This window comes from Cetorhinus maximus, chromosome 12 (assembly GCF_964194155.1).
Source record: "Cetorhinus maximus chromosome 12, sCetMax3.hap1.1, whole genome shotgun sequence".
NCBI classification, from domain to species: Eukaryota; Metazoa; Chordata; class Chondrichthyes; order Lamniformes; family Cetorhinidae; genus Cetorhinus; species Cetorhinus maximus.
The window spans coordinates 22,577,939-22,599,461 of NC_135890.1; the positions used below are offsets into that span (position 1 = coordinate 22,577,939).

General features: G+C 47.0%; 1 protein-coding gene across 10 annotated transcripts in view; it reads left to right on the forward strand.

The window, feature by feature from the left end:
• The window catches only part of tymp (thymidine phosphorylase), a 67,352-nt gene that overhangs the window by 37,166 nt on the left and 8,663 nt on the right, over positions 1 to 21,523 (forward strand). For 6 of the 10 annotated variants that reach the window (XM_078553143.1, XM_078553146.1, XM_078553147.1 and 3 more), the window contains exons 4-10: positions 4,453 to 4,551; positions 6,954 to 7,083; positions 8,157 to 8,275; positions 9,201 to 9,363; positions 10,571 to 10,786; positions 19,104 to 19,244; positions 19,672 to 19,849. In XM_078553143.1, coding sequence (XP_078409269.1) covers positions 4,453 to 4,551; positions 6,954 to 7,083; positions 8,157 to 8,275; positions 9,201 to 9,363; positions 10,571 to 10,786; positions 19,104 to 19,244; positions 19,672 to 19,841 — 1,038 coding nt within the window. In that variant the 3' untranslated portion in view covers positions 19,842 to 19,849. Of the gene's footprint in view, positions 1 to 4,452; positions 4,552 to 6,953; positions 7,084 to 8,156; positions 8,276 to 9,200; positions 9,364 to 10,570; positions 10,787 to 19,103; positions 19,245 to 19,671; positions 19,850 to 20,391; positions 20,645 to 21,523 lie in introns of those variants that run through there. The other 4 variants (XM_078553151.1, XM_078553150.1, XM_078553149.1 and 1 more) reach the window with 1 other exon arrangement.

The following is a 21,523-nucleotide window of genomic DNA, read 5'->3' on the forward strand; positions in this document are numbered from 1 at the left end:
GAGCGCAGAGGGCAGCAGATCGATCGGTGCCAACGCCACCTTGAAGCTCCCCTCCCAGCATGACATCACCCTGACTTTGACATGTCCTGGAGTTCCAGCACTGCGCCTGGGTGCAGCTCCTCCAGGTTGTCCCCAAAACAGTAATGTGGGTCTCAGTGTACCACATGCTGCGGGGGCAGAATCCATCGCTCCATCACTCTCTCAGGGTGACCTTGGCATGGGCAATATCTGCTGGCCCACCCAGTGAAGGACACATGCCATCAATGATTCAATGCAGTCACTACACTCAGACTTGGGGAGGGGTGGCGCCAGGGGAGAATGGGTTAAATGCCCAATGCCAACATGTTACTCACCCTTCCTGAGCGCAACAGGCCTTTGAAGCACTTGCGACACTGGATCCAGGTGTGCTTCATCACGTCGTGGGAACTCACCACCTCCACCACCTCTTCCCCGGCACGTTTGGTCCTGTGGGGGGGCCTCCTCCTCCTATCCTGGGGTATGAGGACCTCCCGCCGTGCTGCCACCTCCTGGAGGAGGGCAGCAAGACAATCATCTGAAAAACGAGAGGCACAGTGCCCCCCTGCCCAACCCCCCTGCCTGGCCTGCCAACCAGCAGCGCTCTGGGGAGCCCTTCCACTGGCCGTGATTTGCAGCCTTCGAAAGGCTGCAGCAGCTTTTTAAAACAGGCCGCTGGGTCACCATTGGACCCGGCAGCCATTGCAGTCCCGCTGCTGCCCGCCCACTCCCGCTGTCCTCGGGAACCGCGATTCACGCTGGGCCGGCCTTAACTGGCCCGCTCACGTATAATGGCGGCGAGGACCCGATTGCGGGCGACGATCAGGTCCGCGCCCGCCCGCTCCCGCTCCCGCTCCCCCCCTCTGCCAGCCAGAAAATTCTGCCCCTGGCATTGAAAGCATTGATTGTTGTAAAAACCCATCTGGTTCACTAAGGAAATCTGCTGTCCTTACCTGGTCTGGCCTACATGTGAATCTGGACCCACAACAATGAGGTTGACTCTTAACTGCCCTCTGAAATGCCTTTGTTTCAATGCAAGAAGTATAACAGGCAAGGAAGATGATCTTAGAGCTTGGATTAGAACTTGGGACTATGATATTGCTATTACAGAGACTTGGTTGAAGGATGGACAGTATTGGCAGATAAACGTTCCAGGATATAGATGTTTCAGGCAGGATAGAGAGGGATGTAGAAGAGGTGGGGGAGTTGCACTGCTGGATAAGGAGAATATCACAGCTGTATGACAGGAGGACACCTCGGTGGGCTCATGCAGCGAGGCAATATGGGTAGAGCTCCGGAATAGGAAGGGTGCAGTCACAATGTTGGGGCTTTACTATAGGCCTCCCAATTGCCGGCGGGAGATTGAGGAATGGTTATGTAGGCAGATATTGGAAAGAGGTAAAAGCAATAGGGTTGTTGTGGTGGGTGATTTTAACTTCCCCTATGTTGGGAATCACTTAGTGCTAGGGGTTTGGATGGTGCAGAATTTGTAAGGTGCATCCAGGAGGGCTTCCTGAGACAATATGTAGCTAGTCCAACTAGAGAAGGGGCAATACTGGACCTGGTATTAGGGAATGAACCCGGCCAGGCGGTCGAAGTTTCAGTAGGGGAGCATTTCGGGAAAAGTGACCATAATTCAGTAAGTTTCAAGGTACTGGTGGATAAGGATAACAGGAGTCCTCGGGTTAAGGTGCTTAATTGGGGGAAGGCTAATTATAACAATATTAGGCAGGAACTGAGGAATCTAGACTGGAGGCAGATGTTTGAGGGCAAATCAACAACTGACATGTGGGGGGCTTTCAAACATCAGTTGATAAGAATTCAGGACCAGCATGTTCCTGCTAGGATGAAGGATAAGTATGGCAAGTTTCAGCAACCTTGGATAACGAAGGATATTATGAGATTAGTCAAAAAGAAAAGGGAAGCATTCGTAAGGGCTAGAAGGCTGGGAACACATGAAGCCCATGGAGAATATAAAGAAAGTAGGAAGAAACTTAAGCAAGGAGTCAGGAGGGCTAAAATGAGTCATGAAAAGTCATTGGCAACCAGGATTAAGGAAAATCCCAAGGCTTTTTATACATATGTAAAAAGCAAGAAGGTAGCCAGGGAAAGGGTAGGCCCACTCAGGGACAGAGGTGGGAATCTGTGTGTGGAGCCAGAAGAAATGGGAGAGATACTAAATGAGTACTTCTCATTAGTATTCACCAAAGAGAAGGACTTAGCGGTCGATTTGTCTAGGGAAGAGTGTGTAGATAGCCTGGATCGTGTTGAGATCAAAAAAGAGGAGGTGTTAGGCGTCTTGAAGAATATTAAGGTGGATAAGTCCCCAGGGCCAGATGGGATCTACTCCAGAGTACTGAGGGAGGCAAGGAAGGAGATTGCTGGGGCCTTGACAGAAATCTTTGTATCCTCACTGGCTACGGTGAGGTCCCAGATGACTGGAGAATGGCCAGCGTTGTTCCATTGTTTAAGAAGGGTAGCAGGGATAATCCAGGAAATTACAGGCCAGTGAGCTTTACGTCAGTGGTAGGGAAATTATTGGAGAAGATTCTTCGTGACAGGATTTACTACCATTTGGAAGCAAATGGGCGTATTAGTGAGAGGCAGCATGGTTTTGTGAAGGGGAGGTCGTGTCTCATTAACTTGATCGAGTTTTTTGAGGAAGTGACAAAGATGATCGACGATGGAAGGGCAGTGGATGTTATCTACATGGATTTCAGTAAGGCCTTTGACAAGGTCCCTCATGGCAGGCTGGTACAGAAGGCAAAGTTGCACGGGATCAGAGGTGAGCAGGCAAGATAGATACAGAATTGGCTTGGTCATAGAAGACAGAGGGTAGCAGTGGAAGGGTGCTTTTCTGAATGGAGAGCTGTGACTAGTGGTGTTCCGCAGGGATCAGTGCTGGGACCTTTACTGTTTGTAGTATATGTAAATGATTTGGAGGAAAATGTAACTGGGCTAATTATCAAGTTTGCTGACGACGCTAAGGTTGGAGGGGTTGCAGATTGTGAAGAGGATTGTCAAAGGATACAACGGGATATAGATCGGTTGGAGACTTGGGCAGAGAAATGGCAGATGGAGTTTAATCCGGACAAATGCGAGGTAATGCATTTTGGAAGGTCTAATACAGATAGGAATTATACAGTAAATGGCAGAACCCTTAAGTGCATTGACGGGCAGAGGGATCTGGGTATACAGGTCCACAGGTCACTGAAAGTGGCAACGCAGGTGGATAATGTAGTCAGGAAGGCATATGGCATGCTTGCCTTCATCGGCAGGGGTATTGAGTATAAAAGCTGGGAAGTCATGCTGCAGCTGTATAGAACCTTGGTTAGGCCACACTTAGAATATTGCATGAAATTCTGGTCGCCACATTACCAGATGGATATGGAGGCATTGGAGAGGGTGCAGAGGAGGTTTACCAGGATGCTGCCTGGTCTGGAGGTTATTAGCTACGAGGAGAGGTTGGAGAAACTCGGATTGTTCTCACTAGAGCGACGGAGATTGAGGGGCGACTTGATAGAAGTTTACAAAATTATGAGTGGCATGGACAGAGTAGATAGTCTGAAGCTTTTTCCCAGGGTGGAAGAGTCAATTACTAGGGGACATCAATTTAAGGTGAGAGGAGAAAACTTTAGAGGAGATGTGGGGGGCAAGTTTTTTACGCAGATGGTAGTGAATGTCTGGAATTTGCTGCCAGAGGAGGTGTTGGAAGCAGGTACAATAGCGGTGTTTAAGAGTCAGCTTGACAAATACATGAATAGGATGGGAATAGAGGGATATGGACCCCGGAGGTGCAAAATGTTTTAGTTTGACAGGCAATATGATCGGCGCAGGCTTGGAGGGCTGAAGGGCCTGTTCCTGTGTTGTACTTTTCTTTGCTTGTTGAAATGGCCCAGCACACCACTCAGCCCAAGGGCAATTTGGGATGGGCAAGACATGCTGGCTTTACCAGTGATGCCCACAGCCCATGAAATAATCAAAAAGATGTACCAGATGTGCCTTAGAGGTAGCACTCCCTAGTGTCTTTGGGTCTGACAGTTGTGCGTTCAAGACCCACTTCAAAGATTTGAACACAGGCTATCAGGCTGAGTCCAGTGCGGTACTGAGGGAATACAGCACAGTTGACAGTGGCATCTTTTAGAGGAAATGTTCAACCCAGCTCTCAGGTGGATGTAAAAGATCCTGCAGCGTTACTCAAAGAGCAGGGGAGTTATCCCTGGTGTCCTGGCTGATGTGTATTACTCAATGAACATTTAAACGAGCAGGAAATCTGCTTTTATAACTGTGCAAATTGGATGCTGAGTTTCCTACATTACAGAAACAAATTCATTGACTATGAAGGGCTTTGGGATATCCTGAGGTTGTGGAAGTTGCTGCAGAAATGCAAGCTCTTTATTTTTACTGAATGTTCAAGTTGATGTTGTTGATCTGCAGGTTCCGATGATCAGTGGCCGAGGTCTGGGATACACGGGGGGCACACTGGACAAGATGGAATCTATCCCGGGATTCAACGTTGAGCAGAGCGCAGGGGAGGTAAAGAATGTTTGAAAAGGTTAAGATCATGTGACCTCAATTCTGAAGAAGAGTTATATTTAACTCGAAATGTTAATGCTGTCAGACCAGCTGAGTTGTTCCAGCACTTTCTGTTTTTATTCCATGCTATTTTGTCCTGTACAAGACCTTAGTCAGGCCTTATTAGAACACTTGGTCTCCTCAGTCACTTGATAGATGATATTCAGGCTTTGGAAAAGATGCCTAGGAGGGTCACAAGACTAATTTTCAATGAAGTATGTGTAATGTACAAAGTACAGCAGCCAATTAACGGTCAGCAAATTCAGCAATGAGATAATGACCTGATAAACTGTTTGAGCGATTTTGGTTGAGGGATAAATACTGCGGAGGAGAACTCCCCTGCTGTCCCTCCAATGGTGTCATGGAATCTTGAGAGAGCAGATAGGGCCTTGGTCTAACATCTCGGTCAAATGAAGGCACCCCCAACCATGCAGCACTCCCTCAGTAGTTAACTGGGGGTCAGACTAGATTATGTGCTCACATCCTGGAGTGAGGCTTAATTTAGGACCTACTAATTTAAAATTATAGAATGATACAAGACTGAGGAACACATTAGAGTACAAGAGCAAGGAGGTTATGTTGAGCTTGTATAAGGCACTAGTTCAGCCTCAGCTGGAGTATTGCTGGTGCTGCACTTTAGGAAGGATGTGAAGGCTTTCGAGAGGGTGCAGAAAAAAATCTCAAGAATGGCTCCAGGGATGAGGAACTTCAGTTATGAAGATAGATTGGAGAGGCTGGGACTGGTAAGAAGGCTTAGAGGAGATTTGATAGAGATGTTCAAAGTCATGAGGGATCGGGACAGATAGGGAGAAACCATTCCCACTCAGGAAAGGATCGAGAACAAGGGGGCACAGATTTAAAGTAATTGGCAAAAGAAGCAAAAGCGATATGAAAAGGACCTTTTCACGCAGTGAGTGGTTAAGTCTGGAATGTACTGCCTGTGGGTGTGGCGGAGGCAGGTTCAATCCAGGCAATCAAGGGGGAATTGATTATAGCGTGGAAAGGAAGAATGTGCAGGGTTACTGGGAGAAGGCAGGAGAATGGCACTAGGTAAATTGCTCATTCAGAGGGCCATTGTAGACGTGATGGACTGAATGGCCTCCTTCAGCACTGTAACAATCCTGTGATTTGGCCCATTGTGTTTGTGTTGGCCCCTTGAAAGAACTATCCAATTGGTCCCATTCTCCCGCTTTTTCCCCAAAGCCCTGCAAAAATTTCCCCTTCAACTATTTTTCCAATTGCTGTTTGAAAGTTATTACTTCATCTGCTTCTACCATCATTTCAGGCAGTGCATTTCAGATCACAACAACTCAGTGATTAATAAAATTCTCCTCGTTTGCCAAATACTTTAAATCTGACCCACCTAGCAGGGAAGCAGCTTCTTATTTACACCATCAAAATCCTTCCTAATTTTAAACACTGACATTAAATCTCTCTTAACCTCCTAAGGGAGAATGAAACCACTGAGCCAACCTGTCCTATTTAAATCATGCTCTGCTGAAGAGTCACACGGACTCGAAACGTTAACTGTATTCCTCTCCGCAGATGCTGTCAGACCTGCTGAGTTTTTCCAGGTATTTTTATTTTTGTTTTTGTTTTGGATTTCCAGCATACGCAGTTTTTTGCTTTTATCTATTTAAATCATGTTCTCTTTCTGCTTCTATCTCCAGTAAATACACGACAAATGAAAGCTTCAGATGAAGCCCCATATTGTTAATTTACTACCTTACAACAGTGACTACACTTCATAAGTACGTCATTGGCTGTAAAACACTTTGAGATGTCTGGTGGTCTTGAAAGGCACTATATAAATGCAAGTCTTTCCAGCATTTTTATTCATGAGTGGGCTCCCACAGGCAGCTGCAATCCCTCTAGGCGCCTGCAGATGGTGGTGTTGTGCTATTACTGAACACTGACGCAACTGTACCCCATCCCTGTTACAACACTGACTCTCTAGGCCATGGCATCAGGGTATCAGGGTTAAGGGTGGACAGGAGTCACATGGAGGCCAAACTGGTTGGGGTAGCAGGATCACTTTCCTGAAGGAGAAAAATGACACCATTGGGTTTTAAAACCAATTAGTCATCTTTCATGGTGATTTCCTGGTTCCAGCCCAGAAGTTATCTGATTTATTGAAAGTCAGAGCCCATAGAAAAATAACTTAATGATGATATCCAGCAATATAGGGAGATACACTGTTGGTTATAATCTGTTGCCAGGAAGATGTACCATTCCCCTATTAAATAAACAGTGACTCTGCCCAGGTAGACAGTGAGTAACTCTATCCTAGCTCATTAGGGCTTATGGACCAATGGCTGTGATGTAGCTGGACTGATTTTTGGATGTCTTTTTCATTTCTTTAGATGAAGGATATCTTGTCTAAGGTTGGCTGTTGCATTGTCGGGCAGACTGCCAACCTGGTGCCAGCTGATAAGAAGCTTTACGCAATCAGGGATGTGACATCGACTGTGGACAGTCTTCCCCTCATAGCAGGTTAGTGAGAGTGAGTTACACTGACGGGAGGGAACTGACACAGTGACAGCAAGTTAGTCTCATAGAGGATGGAGAGACACAAATCTTAGTGTGATAGCCCTGGCCCACACCTCAGAAACCCACGGACTGCCTCCTTACCTCTGACCTTCAGAAGCCTCTACCTCTCACAACTCTAACCCCTCCTCTACCAACTCATCCACTTCCTGCACTGTAATTATCCTCCTGGAATAGACCTTGGGACAGTTTATTACACAGGAGGTGCTGTATAAACAGAAGCTTTAGCTAGCATCTCTCAGGCCTTGTCTTCCATAGGAACCAGGTGACTCTTTGACCAGTTGAGCCTTTTCGGCCAGCCTGTTACCCATGGAAGCTCTGAAGTCTCCACATGTCATTCCCTGTCCTCTCTCCAACTCTCTAAACCCCTTACTCCACAAGTAAATGTCCCTTTTAAACAGCTCATAGATCCTGTATTAACGCTGTCTCCTCAGACAAAGTGTTTCAAGATGGTCCCTGCTTCTGGATTCGGTATTAGAGGGGAGAGTTCCCTGTTTCCCCGGCTGATCTCCTTCATGACTTTAAACACCTCAGTTAGATCACCCCATAACCCCCAGGTAATGTGACCCAAAGGTTAGCCTGTCACTCATCATCAGTCACCTTCCCCACCCAATCCCAGACATCTCCCTGGTGAATCATTACCGGATTTCTTTAAGCCCACCTCCATCTTAGGTGGGCCACTCAAAACTGAACAGAGTGCTCCAGGTATGGCCTGCCCATTCCCTTGTTTAACTGCAGTATGAGCTGCTGCTTCTATACTCTGATCTGCTTGTATTGAAGCTCACAGACACAGTACTCTTTCTCAGCACTTCCTTTATGACCTCTATCGCTGTCGCCATTTTGTTTTATTGGACTAAAGTTTTCCAAGCAGTTCAAGAAAAAGAAATGTCAATGTCAAAATTTACTTAAGCAAGTTGGACCAATGTGTTTGACAGATCTTGGACAACACGGAGTTATTGTACTGAGGTCAGTGATAAAGGATTGGCTGTTTTCAGTAATATACAATTTCTCATTTTCAGCCTCCATAATGTCGAAGAAAGGAGCTGAGTCTCTTACTGCTCTGATGCTGGATGTGAAATTTGGAGAAGGAGCATTGTTCAAGGAGATCAACAGTGCCAGGGAGCTGGCACAATACCTGGTCAGTGGGTCGGAAAAAGCCACAGACCTGTCCAACAGTTGTGGCTGAAAGGGATTGGATTTGGTGCAGTATATTGATCCAGTTCGTGTTTTGTGCGTGACGCTTGAGCCAATGTACTGACTCATGGGTTACGCCTGCGCAGCATGATCAAAGATTCCACCAATCACAGCAGCAAAGGGCTGAATTTACTGGGTGATTCTGCTGGTAAACTGGTGTGAGCTCTAAACTGAGGGAAGAGAATCGACTTGGGTTTTAGCATGATGCAGTGGATTGTTGGTATTGCTCCCAGTGGCAGAGGGCAGACAGGGTTCCTCCTGTTGCCTACTCCAAAACCTTTCCATCAGGCTGTAGTAAGAGAGAGACAGTGGCGAGGAGGAGAATAGATCTGACTGACAGTTATCCTTTTGCCATCCTCCGACACTTTGGGGTATTAGTGGACGTCCATGAGTCTGGACAGCAACTCTTTGGGCTACAACTGGGCATTCCCATCCTACTGAAGACCAGGGAACTGGGGAGGAAAGGGATGGAATTTGCTATCCCTACGGAAAGAACCTCGTTCAAGGCCAGAATATGTCAGACATTGGAGTTTGGAGAACTACAGAAACTGTGAACCTTGAAGTTTCCAGCTTATAATTAATTACAAGGCTTAAAAGTTGCAGGTCCTTCCCTTTGATTCAATATGTGATGGTGCTGGTGATAGGGGCTTGCAGCTTTACACCCAGCAGCCGTGAAGATTAATTTACCAGCCTAATGTAGAATGGAATTCCAAGGCCTCTTGCCTTGCTGTTTGCTGAGTGAATGGTGGCTTCCTATTGCCCAACAAGCTTTGTAACTACTGATCTTCCCTTGATGCATTTAATGTATCATTTCCTCTGTTGTGAATGTCCCAGTGATAAATCAATATATTTTGTTTTCTACCTTTTAGGTAGATATTGGAAATGACTTGGGGTTTCAAACTGCTGCTGTCCTCTCTAGGATGGACAGTCCCATCGGGAGATGTGTTGGGAACTCTCTAGAAGTCATCGAATCCATTGAATGCCTGAATGGAAGGGGGCCCAAGGACTTGATGGATCTGGTCATCTGCTTAGGTTAGTCCCTCACCAAGAACTGCATTCAACGGGTGGGATTTTCCAGTCCCGCCCACTGCCGGGATTGCCTGGTCCTGTTAAAAGTCAATGGACTCTTGGGCTGGCCCACCACATCCCCCACAGCGAGTCCCACCATGGCAAGGTGGTAAAATCCCGGCCAATGTGTGAGTGGTGGACATTATAGATAACCAAAGAACGCACGAAACCTTGAATAAGAATGGTCATTAGTGCCATCTGTCTCACTCCTTTGACAGCCGTTGCATGACCACCCTGGTTGTGGACTCTGTCTCCTTCAACCCAAGACCTCTGCACTCTTTCCAAACTCCCATGTTTATGAATATCTCATGCCCTTAGTCCTCACTCTCAAAGGCATCAGTTGATTCAAATTAACCATTATTTTGGTAACCTGTACAACATGCCCAGTATCCTGTGGGAGAAATTCTCCCACTTTCTAAACTTCAGTGAGGTTTGAGAGTTTTTCTGTTGAAGTTCAGGTGCTTCTGGTGCCAATTGACCTCACACACAATCCCAAGCCCAGGTTGGGAGTGGTTTTAGCTCAATGTTGTATGTTAGAACATAGATATTGGAGAAGAGCCATCATAAGAAGCCATTGGCCCTTATTGTGTATATTAGAGACAAATGGGAATCAGGTTCCAAAATTCTAGATTGACTAGCTCTGTTAATGTGCTGAACAGGTGGATTTGGCCCAGCGTGGACATTTTGGAGCTGAATGCAGAAGCTCGAACTAAAGTTTGGAAGACTGGGGCTGTGGGGAAATGTGCCAGACAGTGAGATACTGACTCAAAGTGACAAGGAAGGTCCCAGGCAGCTCACTGGTCTCAGCCTGATCAATGATGTGATTGGTACAGGTGGTCTCCATGTTGTTGGGTTACGGAGGGGTTAATTGCCTGGAGTTCCTGTTCCCAGTTGGAAGGTGATGACCCTTCCTGGGAACAGCGGATGTCTTGCAGTGAGACTTAGCGAGCATAAGCGAATATCTCTGTAATCTGGAGCACTCCCACAGTACCAGCAAATGGATATCAATCTCTACCATCTGTACTAAGGGTGAGTGGGGCAAGGGGATGTAGGTTGTACCCCAACTGCAGGCAGTTGTGGAAACTCGCATGTATAAACAGAATTGAACACGTGTGCATACACACAATGCAGAGGTAACTTTCACTAATATGTTGGTTCCCACCTTCAATAGGAAGCCACCTGCTCAATATGTGCAGAAAAGCTGAGAGCTTAGAGGCTGGAGAGAAGGCCATGAAAGATGTGTTGAAGAATGGCTGTGCTCTGAACAAGTTCCAAGCCATGCTGGTGGCACAGGGAGTGACTACTGACTTGGCCAAAGATCTGTGTCAGGGAACGAGGGTCCTGGAGCGCGCAGTCAAACAGGAAGAACTGAAGGCGCAGACTGGAGGTATTTTTTTTTACATTGTGTTGGAGAATGACAGCACAGAGTCCTGATGATTTGAATGAATAGTATCATGATGATTGGTCTAGATACTTTATCTAAAGGCAGGCTGTACAGCGTGAGAGACTCCATGTCCAATCCCTCCTGATATGCGTTAAGGCAGCAGTGGGGTTGTGACAGTTTCCCTCAATGGCCCTGATAAGGGGTGAGGTCCCTTACCCCCCCAACCAGTTGTTATTCATTGACCTCTGCATTAAATGTGGACTGAACTACCTTGCCATTCATGATTGGAAGGCCACTCGCTGTCCAGACATGGCATCCTGTGGACATTACCTGCAGGCCGCTGAGTCCCAGGCTGCAGGAGAAGGTGGCAAAATAAGTGAAAATTTTTGGCTTGGGTACTGTACTAAACGGACTTTTCTGTGTACTTATTTCTTCCAATCACCCTTATTTGGCAGTATAGTCCTTCCAAACGCAGTCTTTGAGTAACCAAACTGGGGGTGGAGGGCTGGGGTGGCGATACTTGAGTGTGAGAAAGACCTTGAGCCCCACTAACACCCAGATAGCTTTCCATTCCACTCTCCTCAAAGATGGCGAGAATTGGACAATCTGTACGTTTACACATATCAGTCCTTACAACACCCAGTCCATCACAGTGGAAGGCCCTGTAAATAAGTGGATGACCCATCAGTCACTTTGTGCATTAACAACTGGAGAAAACATCAAATGTGAAAAGTTCCATAAACTTCATTCCCTACGCTGTCATAGATATTAACCCCTGTCTGTTCAACATCATCTTCCCAGGTGTATAAAGGAGTCAGGACAGTGTGTTATCAGAAAAGAAAGGAAATCTGCCAACCTTACCTGGTCTGGCCTACATATGACTGCAGATCCACAGCAATGTGGTTGACTCTTAACTGCCCTCTGAAAATGGTCTAGCAAGCCACTCAGTTCAAGGGCAATTAGGGATGGGCAACAAATGCTAGTGACGCCCACATCCCAAAAAAGAATAATTTTTTTTAAAAATCATCCTATGTCCATCCCCATTGTCCATTAATCTCTTTAAAACTCCTGGATCATTTTTTCCTTTCTCCCTGAGCAAGTTATGTTCAAATTTCCTTTCCATGTGTTATGACCGGGATGGGAGGAGTGCGTGTATGATCCAGCCCCACTACTCCGCAGGCCATACCATTCATTTAAAAGTTTAATTTTCTCACCAAAATAGCCAATCGTTTATTTCCCCTACTGGTGCCCAGAATAAAAGAGTCTTCAACCAGGCTTCTTTCAATAAACTCTGAGCGATTGTTTATTATAAAAGAAAACTTCTTTTTAACAGTTTGCAAAGTACTGGTTAACACACACTTATAATCGGGAAGTATAACTATCTATCTCTTCCTAAAGAATTCCCACAGCGCGCACACGGGGCAGAATTTTTGCCCTTGGCTGGGGCAGTCAGGAAGCTGACCGCCACCCGTGGTTGGCACCACAATGCGATTTCACCCGGTGGTACAATTAAGGCCCACCCAGCATGAAACACAAGCGGCGGCGCCGCCAAGCACCCGGCACCTGTGCGGGAGGAGGGCAAGCCAGCTGAACACGAACTTGGCGCATGCGCCCGAGCGAGCGCTTCCTAATCTCCCTGAAGCACGGAGCTGCGGCGGAGACGAAGAGAGATGAAAGACATAATTTTAAAAATTTAAAATGTAGTGAAACATGTCCCCCGTGTGAAAACAGGCCGCTGGCCCTGGAGGACATCTGGAAGTTCTCACCAACTGGTCTCCGCTTTGCAGGTCCAAATGCAGAGCAGTTACACTAAGATGAGGGTTCGCTGGCTACAGGTTGATAGCCACACACAACTTTAGGCAAGATAACGCCCAGTCCTTCCATTTTGTAAAAGAAAACCTCTGTCTTGAGAGATATGACTCCAACACATGTTTTTGTCCATCATTGTGTCGCTATCGCTAAGTCTCAATGACCTGGGCAGAACTTCCTTCGTTGAGGTAATAAAACAGAATTCTGGAAGTACTCAGCAGGCCAGGCAACAGCCTGTTTCCATGCACCATCACCCTCCTCCACCTGACTGAACTTGATCTCACATTGAACAACTTCTCCTTTAACTCTACTCACTCCCTCCGGAAAGAGGGTGTTGCTATGTGGACCCGCATGGGTCCTCGCTATGCTTGTCTTTTTGTGGAATATGTGGAACATCCCTTGCTCCAGTCCTATTCAACTCCCCTCCCTCGCCTCTTTCTCTGATACATTGATGATTGGATTGATGTCAGCCTGGAAAATTGCATCAACTTTGCTTCCAATTTCCACCCATCACTCACCTTCACACGGTTCATCCCCGATTCTCCTCTTTCCTTCTCTTCCTCAACTACCCCGTTTCCATTTCAATATTCAATATAATCCCACTAATTCCCACAGCTACCTTGACTACACTTCCTCACACCCCACTTCCTGTAAGGACTCCATTCCATTGTCCCAGTTTTTCCGTCTCTGTCACATCTGTTCTGATGATGCTTCCTTCCAGACCAGCATTTCTGAAATGTCTTCCTTTTTTCCCCCAGTTGAGGATACCAGCACCCACCTCCCCCACAACAATGTGGTTGACAGGGCATATTTCCTGCATTTCTACTCCCACCCCTTTGTTTCCCTCCAAAAACCATCATAGGGTTCCCCTTGTTCTCACATTCCCCTCCCCCCACCAGTCTTCATGTCCAATGGGTCATCCTCTGCCATTTACTGCACCTCCAGCATGACGCCATCATATCTTCCCCTCTCCTCCCCTTTCAGTATCCATTTGAATCACTCCCAACATGCCCTCCTTTACAGCACCTGTCTGTGGAAATGCAAAGCTTGCCCTTTTCACTTCCTCTCTCCTCACTGTCCAAGGCCCCAAACATTCCTTCCAGGTGAAGCCGCAAGATCCATATGGTTCATTCAATTCAGCATACCGAATTCGCTGCTCCCAATACGGTCCACTGTATAATGCAGAGACCAAATGCAGATTGGGTGACTGCTTTGCGGAACACTTCTGTTCGGTCACTGTAACTCTCCACAACCCCTCGTGCTGATCCCTCTCTCCTTGATCTCTTGCAATGTTCCAGTGAAGCTTGACGAACAAGTTTACAGCACTCTGGACTCAACAATTTCAGACCTCGGCCCCATTTTGTTTCCTTTTCTCGGCTGGTTTTGGGTTTTGTTTTTTCTTATGCTTCTGGGTGGCAGCTGTTCATCATTCTGCCGCTCACATCTCCTTTCAAAATCTTTTTGTTCCTTTACTTGTCCCATTACCACTCCCTTTGGCCCTCTACCGCCAATCCTTTTGTCATTTAACCCCTCCTGACTTCCACTCTACCACGGACCTTCCCTTTTGTCCTTTTGCCCCACCCTCTTCCCCTCTCACTAGCTTGAAACCCCTTCCATCTCACACTGTTCCCATTCCTGATGAAAGACATTGACCCGGAATGTTGGCCAGGATTTTCCAGCCCTGGCATGGCGGCTCCTGCGATGGGGAATGTGGTGAACCAGGCAAAGGCCCATTGACTTCGGTGGGACTGGAAGATCCCGCTGGTGGGCGGGGCCATAAAATCCCACCCATTAACTCTGTCTCCCTCTCTCTCTCTCTCTCCACAAACGCTGCCTGGCCTACTGAGTGTTTCCAGAATTTTCTGTTTTTTTTTAAATTTTCATATTCCCAGCATGTCCAGTATCTTGCTTTTCTTCGGAGGATGTTCGGACATAAACTTGCCAGAGGAAGTAAAGCTACTGAGTAAACCAGAGGCCTGGAATAATGATCCATAGAATTCAGATCCCATCTTGGAAGTTTGAGAATTTGAACCCAATTTAAAGGTGGAACTTTCCCCTCCAGCCTGCAGCAAGTTTTGTGGTGGGCGGGATTGGAAAATTTTGGAGTGAGGCCAAAAATCTGATTCTAACCGGCGGGAGAACAAGTTTGGAATTTTCCCTTCACCACTATCGATGGTGGGCTGATGGCGGGTCAGGTTTTCCACTGATCCAGGGCGGGACTGCCATTTGCAGGCATTCCCATGTCACGAGTGCTCATTAAAAATGCCACTTGCCAGGATCATGTAGCCCCTCCCAATCGAGCGCCACGGGAAATTAGGGCAGTCTGAATCATGTTTGAAAATAAATGGCCTGCAGCCTGAAGGCCCTCACTTCACTCCTGAGTTCAAGGTGAGTGCAGCACTCAAAGCCTACCTGCAGCAGTTCCACTCCGGGTTCCCACCAATGCCAATGGGATGCTACACTCGGGGTGGGGGAGGGGTGTGTAGGATTGCTCTGTTCACTGGCTTCCTACGTTCTCCCAAAGGGGGCTCAGGCAGAGTCTAGCGTTGCAACTGACGGGGGTGGGGCGCTGGAGTTGTGGGGATGGGGGGTGGTGAAAGATGGAGACATGGGGGATAATAGGCACTGGTGGGGTTTGGGGGATGGGGTGGGGGGGGTGGAATGATGGTAGTCAGAAGGGGGACCGAGGGTGGGGAAGCTGGTGCCCTCCATGGAAGATTAGAATGCAGAAACAGAAGGGGGTGGATGGGAATCAAACTATACGTGTGGGGGTGTATGCACAAAGACTCTGGAATATGAAAGGGGGGGTGGTTTGTGTTAGTGTGGCACAGGAGGGATGGGTTGAACAGAGACTCATGGAGAGGGTGGGGAGGGAGACGGTGTTGTCATCAGTAAAGGAGGAATGTGAGAGATCATTGAAAGATAGTCATACTCCCTGGTCTTGGCCAAGAGGTTGGCGTGAGAGATTAAAGGCAGTCCTGGGACTTAGTGCACCTCATTGTCAGGATGAGAGATTAAGGCAGTCCTGAGGCTCTGCAGGCCATGCTACAGGGGTATGCATGACACTCACAACATAATCCTGCTCCAGGGAGGGGCAAAGCCTGTGTGCTCAGTTGGGATAAGCTTGGTGGCAAGGCATGATCATGGTCTTGTCTGGCTTGGTACTAGGCTGCAAATGGGATGGTCAGGGTTAGGCGAGGCATCTGTAGTCTGTAAATGGGGAAAATGTAATACGGGGGGGGTATTCGAAACTCCCCTCAGGGGGTCTGTACGTGAACATACACACAGCCTCGAGATGGGGAGGGATGGGTTCCACAGTGGCCAAGGGGACATCTACAGTGATGGGTTCAGGGGGATGGGTTGGAATATCAATCACAATGACTACGGGATCCAGGATTACTGGGGGAGGCTGGAGAATAATGGGAGGGAGCTCTACACGTGTACCTGTACACCGTGGGATTCCAGGAAGATGGAGGGACCCAAACACTCTCAGGTCTCAAAATTGGTTTCAAAATAAAATCACATCACTGCCATCTTGCTATCACAAAGTTGTGGCGCAGTTAGAAATCAAAACTGAAAAATAATCGGCATGGAAGGGGTCTGAGGCAGTGTGGGAGGAGCCCAGGGCTACAGTCAGGGCTCCTTTCAGGAGGCACCCTCAAACAGCTTAGAGGCACAACATTGAAATGGAGTCTGAGCTGGGAGTAAAGAGGAAGGTTTGTTTGGGAAGGTGCAATTGGAGCCATTGACTTTTGGTCCACTTTAATGAGAGACTGCAGGAGACATTGGCTTCACAATACAGTCACTCCATTTGAGCTTCAACAGAGAGATAAGTGAGAATGGAAAATGCAGGCAAGCATTAAGGAAGCACAGCTGCTGAATATCTGCCAGGTCATCAACGAAAGCCTCTAATGTACTTTCTCCAATTGGCATGAATCACGGGCCAAAGGGCATCCAGTCATTGCTGAAGTGCAAGTTGAGCTTGATCAGTAAACCAGATCAGAGAGTGCAGGAGTGCCTTTGGTTAGGTGACACGTCCAAACCTCTGTGGGATTGAGATGTCAAGTATCAGGGTTGGCATCTTGATCACCTAGATCTGAGAGTTTGGCACCTCAGCTGTATCAATGAAAAGCTAGTAGAGCAGACACAGCTCTAGGACATAATATTGGCTTTCTGTCTGTGAGTGGGCCATCTACTATATTTGCCCAGTATTCATTCATCTCTTGCATCGATCAGTCCCCAGGGAGAAGGAGGATTGAGTAATGGAGTCCATGCTCAATGCTGTCTCCTTGATGGCAGTGAACCAATTGAGGAGGAGGTGAAGGGCCCGGTGCAGTCTAGCACAGCTTCAAGAGGAGGCCTAGCTCAGGCCCATGGTCCAGGGGAGCCTCAGCAACACCCAGTAGATGAGGAGAATAGACCCATCCCACAGAAGCGACTTGCATGATCAAGGGTCTACAGAAGAAGACTTTCCTATCTGGAGATAAGCGAAAGTCAATGCTGTGCACGTCTGCGCTTGTCCAGAGATTTGGCGGATCATATCTGCCACACTCTGCAGGAGGACCTCACGCTCCATGGGGCAGGATTTTCAGTTTGGCGTGCGGGTGCTCCCTCAACATGCCCGAGCGTGAAATAGTGCACAATGACGTCGGGCGAGAGTCGGCAGCACGCCCGCCGACAATTAAGAGGGCGAGTAAGCCCATTAATCAATTAATTAGTTTGAATTTTTCACTGCTCGTCCAACCTTACGGTTGGCAAGCGGGGCGAATAGGCCAGGCGGCCTTTACATTTTGTGCCAAACCTCATCCACGGGTGGGATGAGATCTCCAACAGTAAATTAAAAAATTTAAAATTCATTTTTAACATGTCCCTGTTCTAGTGACAGATGTAACACACATGGGGACATGTTTCCCTTATTTTTCAAATCTTTATTTTTCATTTTTAAATCCTTCAGCTCCCTGAGGCAGCTCCCTCACAGCCCCACCCAAGCGCAGACTTCAGCGCTCACGCTCCTTCCGCCCCTACCCCGGCAGCGCTGAGGCTCTCCATGCATTTCACACTGGCTGGCCGTTAATTGGCCCGGGATGCTGATGATGTTAAAGTGCCCATGAGACAATCAGTGCTGATGTGTCCTCCGCTAATATTATGCGAGATCCCTGAGCAAGGTAACCCTTTTGGGTGCATGATGCCATTCTGAGAGTGTGAGATTGGAGTGAGCTGAAGGCTGACTTACCCTTGTGGAGTGGGTGAGATCATTCATCCTCTTCCTACATTGGCCTGTATTTCTCGTGCGGTTGCCTGACACGCTGACCGTCCTTGCTGTCGCCTCCCAGGCTGGTAAGGTGAGGTAGGTGGGCTTCCTGGAGCCATCCCTGGGGTAGAGGACATCCCCGTGTTGCCGTAAACCATTGATGAGGGCCTCCAGGGAGTCATTAGTAAACCTCGGGACAGCTTTCTTCCTCAACACAGCTATCTGGAAACGGCTTCTTCTCAAAGCTGCGCTGGTGAGAGTGAGGGGCTGTTTAAATCTGGCACCCGGACCTCCAACCCCATTTGGTGACGGCGGGGTGGACGAATCAGTTTCCAACCCGCCACGCGATTCGGAGAGAAACTCATCTATGCATAATTAATTAGCTTCCAAGTGTGAAGTCAGGCGCGATTTCCTGCCACACCACCCAGAGGGATACACACCTCAGCACCCGCCCACCACAGCATTTAGTTTCAAAAATGGAAAATTCCGCCCTAAGAATCTGCAAATAAAGAGCTGGTATCGGTAAAAGTGACCATGAAGCTATCAGACAAAAACCCCCAACTGATTCATTCACATCCCTCAGGGAAGGGAACCTGCCTTCTTTGTCTGGTCTGGCTTATATGTGACTCTGATTTCAGACTCCTATGTGGTTGACTCTTTGCTGCCCTCTGGAGTGGCCCAGCAATCTGCTCACTTTTGTCAAAACTGCTTTCATGAAGAAGGATCATTACCTCTCTCAGGGCAATTAGGGATAGGCAAGAAATGCTTTGCAATGATGCCCACGTCACAAGAATGAATCATTTAAAAAAAGTCAAAAGATATGTTTTTCAAACAGGGATTTCTCAATGAGGTTCAAGCAGAAACACTATCACTTCCATTAATCTAACAATTCAAATAAAGTAAATTATAAAGAGAAATCAGTTTTGTCGGGATAAAAACTCTGGTCCAAAGCTCTGGTCCATCAATAACTTCACTGTGATTCACTGTAATATCTGAATAAACATCCAGAGGTATAGGCCCAACTAATGGGTTTTCACTGAGTGGATTACAGAACTGACCAACTCTGGAAAAATATCTTGTTTCTATGTTTCCCTCAAGTGAATTGAGGCATGAGCTTTCGAAAGAACCAGTGGTCTGACTAAAAATAAACTGATAGTAATTCCAGGGGTAGGTATTCAAATGGCCTGACTCAACACCCCCTCCATCTGCCAAAGCCACTGTGAAGCCCAGAATCGACCCTAACTCAGCTTGCTCTTTCAGGGGTAGTTCAGGCGATCCACTCCTTGCCGATAGCAGAGGTATTGCATGAACTGGGAGCGGGACGCAACCAACCTGGTCATTCGATCAACTGGAGTGTTGGAATAGAACTTCTGAAAATTGTGGGCGACAAGATTAATAAAGGTAAGATGTGCTTTATTGGCGTCTCTATTGTTAAAAAATTGCTGCCCGGAAAGTGGGATTAGACTGAAGGTGATGGGCATAGACAATCAGCACGAGAGTGGAATTAGACTGGAAATGATATAAAATGGATGGGGAATGAACAGGGGAATGGAATTAAATTGAGTGGGATACGAAAGAGTTTAGGGAGTGAGTACAAGAGTAGGAAATAGACTGAATTTAAAGGGTATAAGGGGTGTGCAAAAGAGTAGGAATAGACTAGATAAGATATCAAAGAATATTGGAAGTGAGCAGGAGAGTGGAATTAGAGCAATGGGGATATTACAGAGTATGGGGGTTGAGAGAGAGTGGGATTGGACTAGGTGGGATATTGAAGTTTCCTTACACCACAGGGGGCTTGGAACTATAACGTTATTATTTCTCATTTCAGGAGATCCCTGGATTAGGGTCCATTTTGAAAACCCTTCCCTTAGTGAAGGGCAGAAGCTTCGTCTCCAGCAATCACTGGTCATTGGAGAAGAGGTCCAAGGAGGACCCTTGGTAACTGAGATCATTGAAGCACAGTCACAGCGAGGGAAAGGACACAACTGTCCACTTTAGTGTGTCAGGTAAAGAAAAAGCATTGATTATCCAGACACAAGAAGCACAAGATGCTCTGTCTCTCTGAAACATTTTAAATTCTGTCTGTGATCTTTCTTGAAGATCTGTTGTGGCTGGATGCTTGATATAAATACGGTGAGGAAAATCTGTCAGTGGGGCAGAGCTTTGGGAGCCATAGGCCAAAATCACCTAATTCCCCCCCCAAATATGTCAAACATGCCACATGTCTCAAATTACTCACATACTAGTAGAGGAGCAAATGGGTCGAGGATAGATACATAAATCACTAAAAGTAATGAAGTTTAACAAGGCCATAAAAAGGTAAACCTGGCACTGGGGTTTATTTCTATAGAATGGAAAAGAAGGGAAGTCATGTTAAAAAATATAAAACTTGGGAATCCGAGGTACAGTTTTCTGGTGGCACCAAATTGGGGGATGTGGTTAATAAAGGAGAACTGCGGCAAAGTACAGTAAATTTGCAGAACAGGCATGTAATTCTTTCTGTTTCTTTCTCACTCTCTCTCTTTTCATCTCTTTCTCTCTCCCTCAGCCTTGAGTGACTTTCCCGGCTTGACCAGCTCTACTTCAGTTCCCAGGCGTTCTGTGGCTGCTGTCTCCAGTTCTTCTCTGTGCATCCTGTTAAGAGCACCTGGCTCTTCCTCCGGCACCAAGAATAAGAATATTAACACAGTTTAATATGTCAGTGAATCTCTCTGTAGCAGTATTTCTTTCCAATATACAATGGTTATTTACTGTCAGCGCATTGCACCTTACTGTTTGTCAATAAATGTGTTAAATCTGAAGTACCAACTACTGTGGTAACACAAGCATTTTCCAGCTGTGTCCCTGAGCTTCAGGCTTCGCTTTTTCACCCTCTTTACTAATTCCATGCTCATAAGTATTGGTTCTTTCCTGATAAGGTGTTAGGGTTCCTGAGCATTAGTGAGCATTGTCCACCAGCAATTCATCCTGTTGTGTGCAATCTTCTTCTGGAAGCAGTTATAAAGGGCTCATTTGTGATGAAGAGGAGTATGAGACAAGCTGATGCATGGTACCCAGGATATCAGAAGGAGTCAATGGAGTTATTCAAACAGCACAGGCTTCTTTCCAAACCAGCCTGATGTGAACTGATCAGTACACAGCTGGAAGGAATCCTGACCTGAAAAATCCGTGGTTTGTCTAGCACTTATCCAGCAGGAATATGGGACGAATAACCGGGAATCTGGTTAGGACACTGACTGATATAGCATGCCCCCACCTTCCCACAGACCCTCCTGCCAAAATCACAATATTCTTGGTGATTGCAACCCTGGTGCACTACCCTTCCCCGTCTTGTCAGCTGTTTTCAAGGCTGTTGACCACACCATTATCCTCCTTTTCCCAGTTTGCTGCGACTGCCCTCAGTGTTTAGACATTCGATCACAGGCAGAGCAACTGAGCTAATGGCTTCTCTCACCACCCCTGCCACCTCGATTCATCCATTGAAGCCTTGTTCTGTTGCCTACAATGTCCCCCAAAAATCGTCTATTTTCCCCCCTTTCTTCACCTACATGCTACGCCTCAATGACAAACGTGGGCAGCTTCTACCTGACCACCACCTCTCTATTTTACAAACCATTGCCTTCAGACCCCACCACAAATTCCATACCGTTGTTTGGACCTTGAACTTTACCATCCTATTT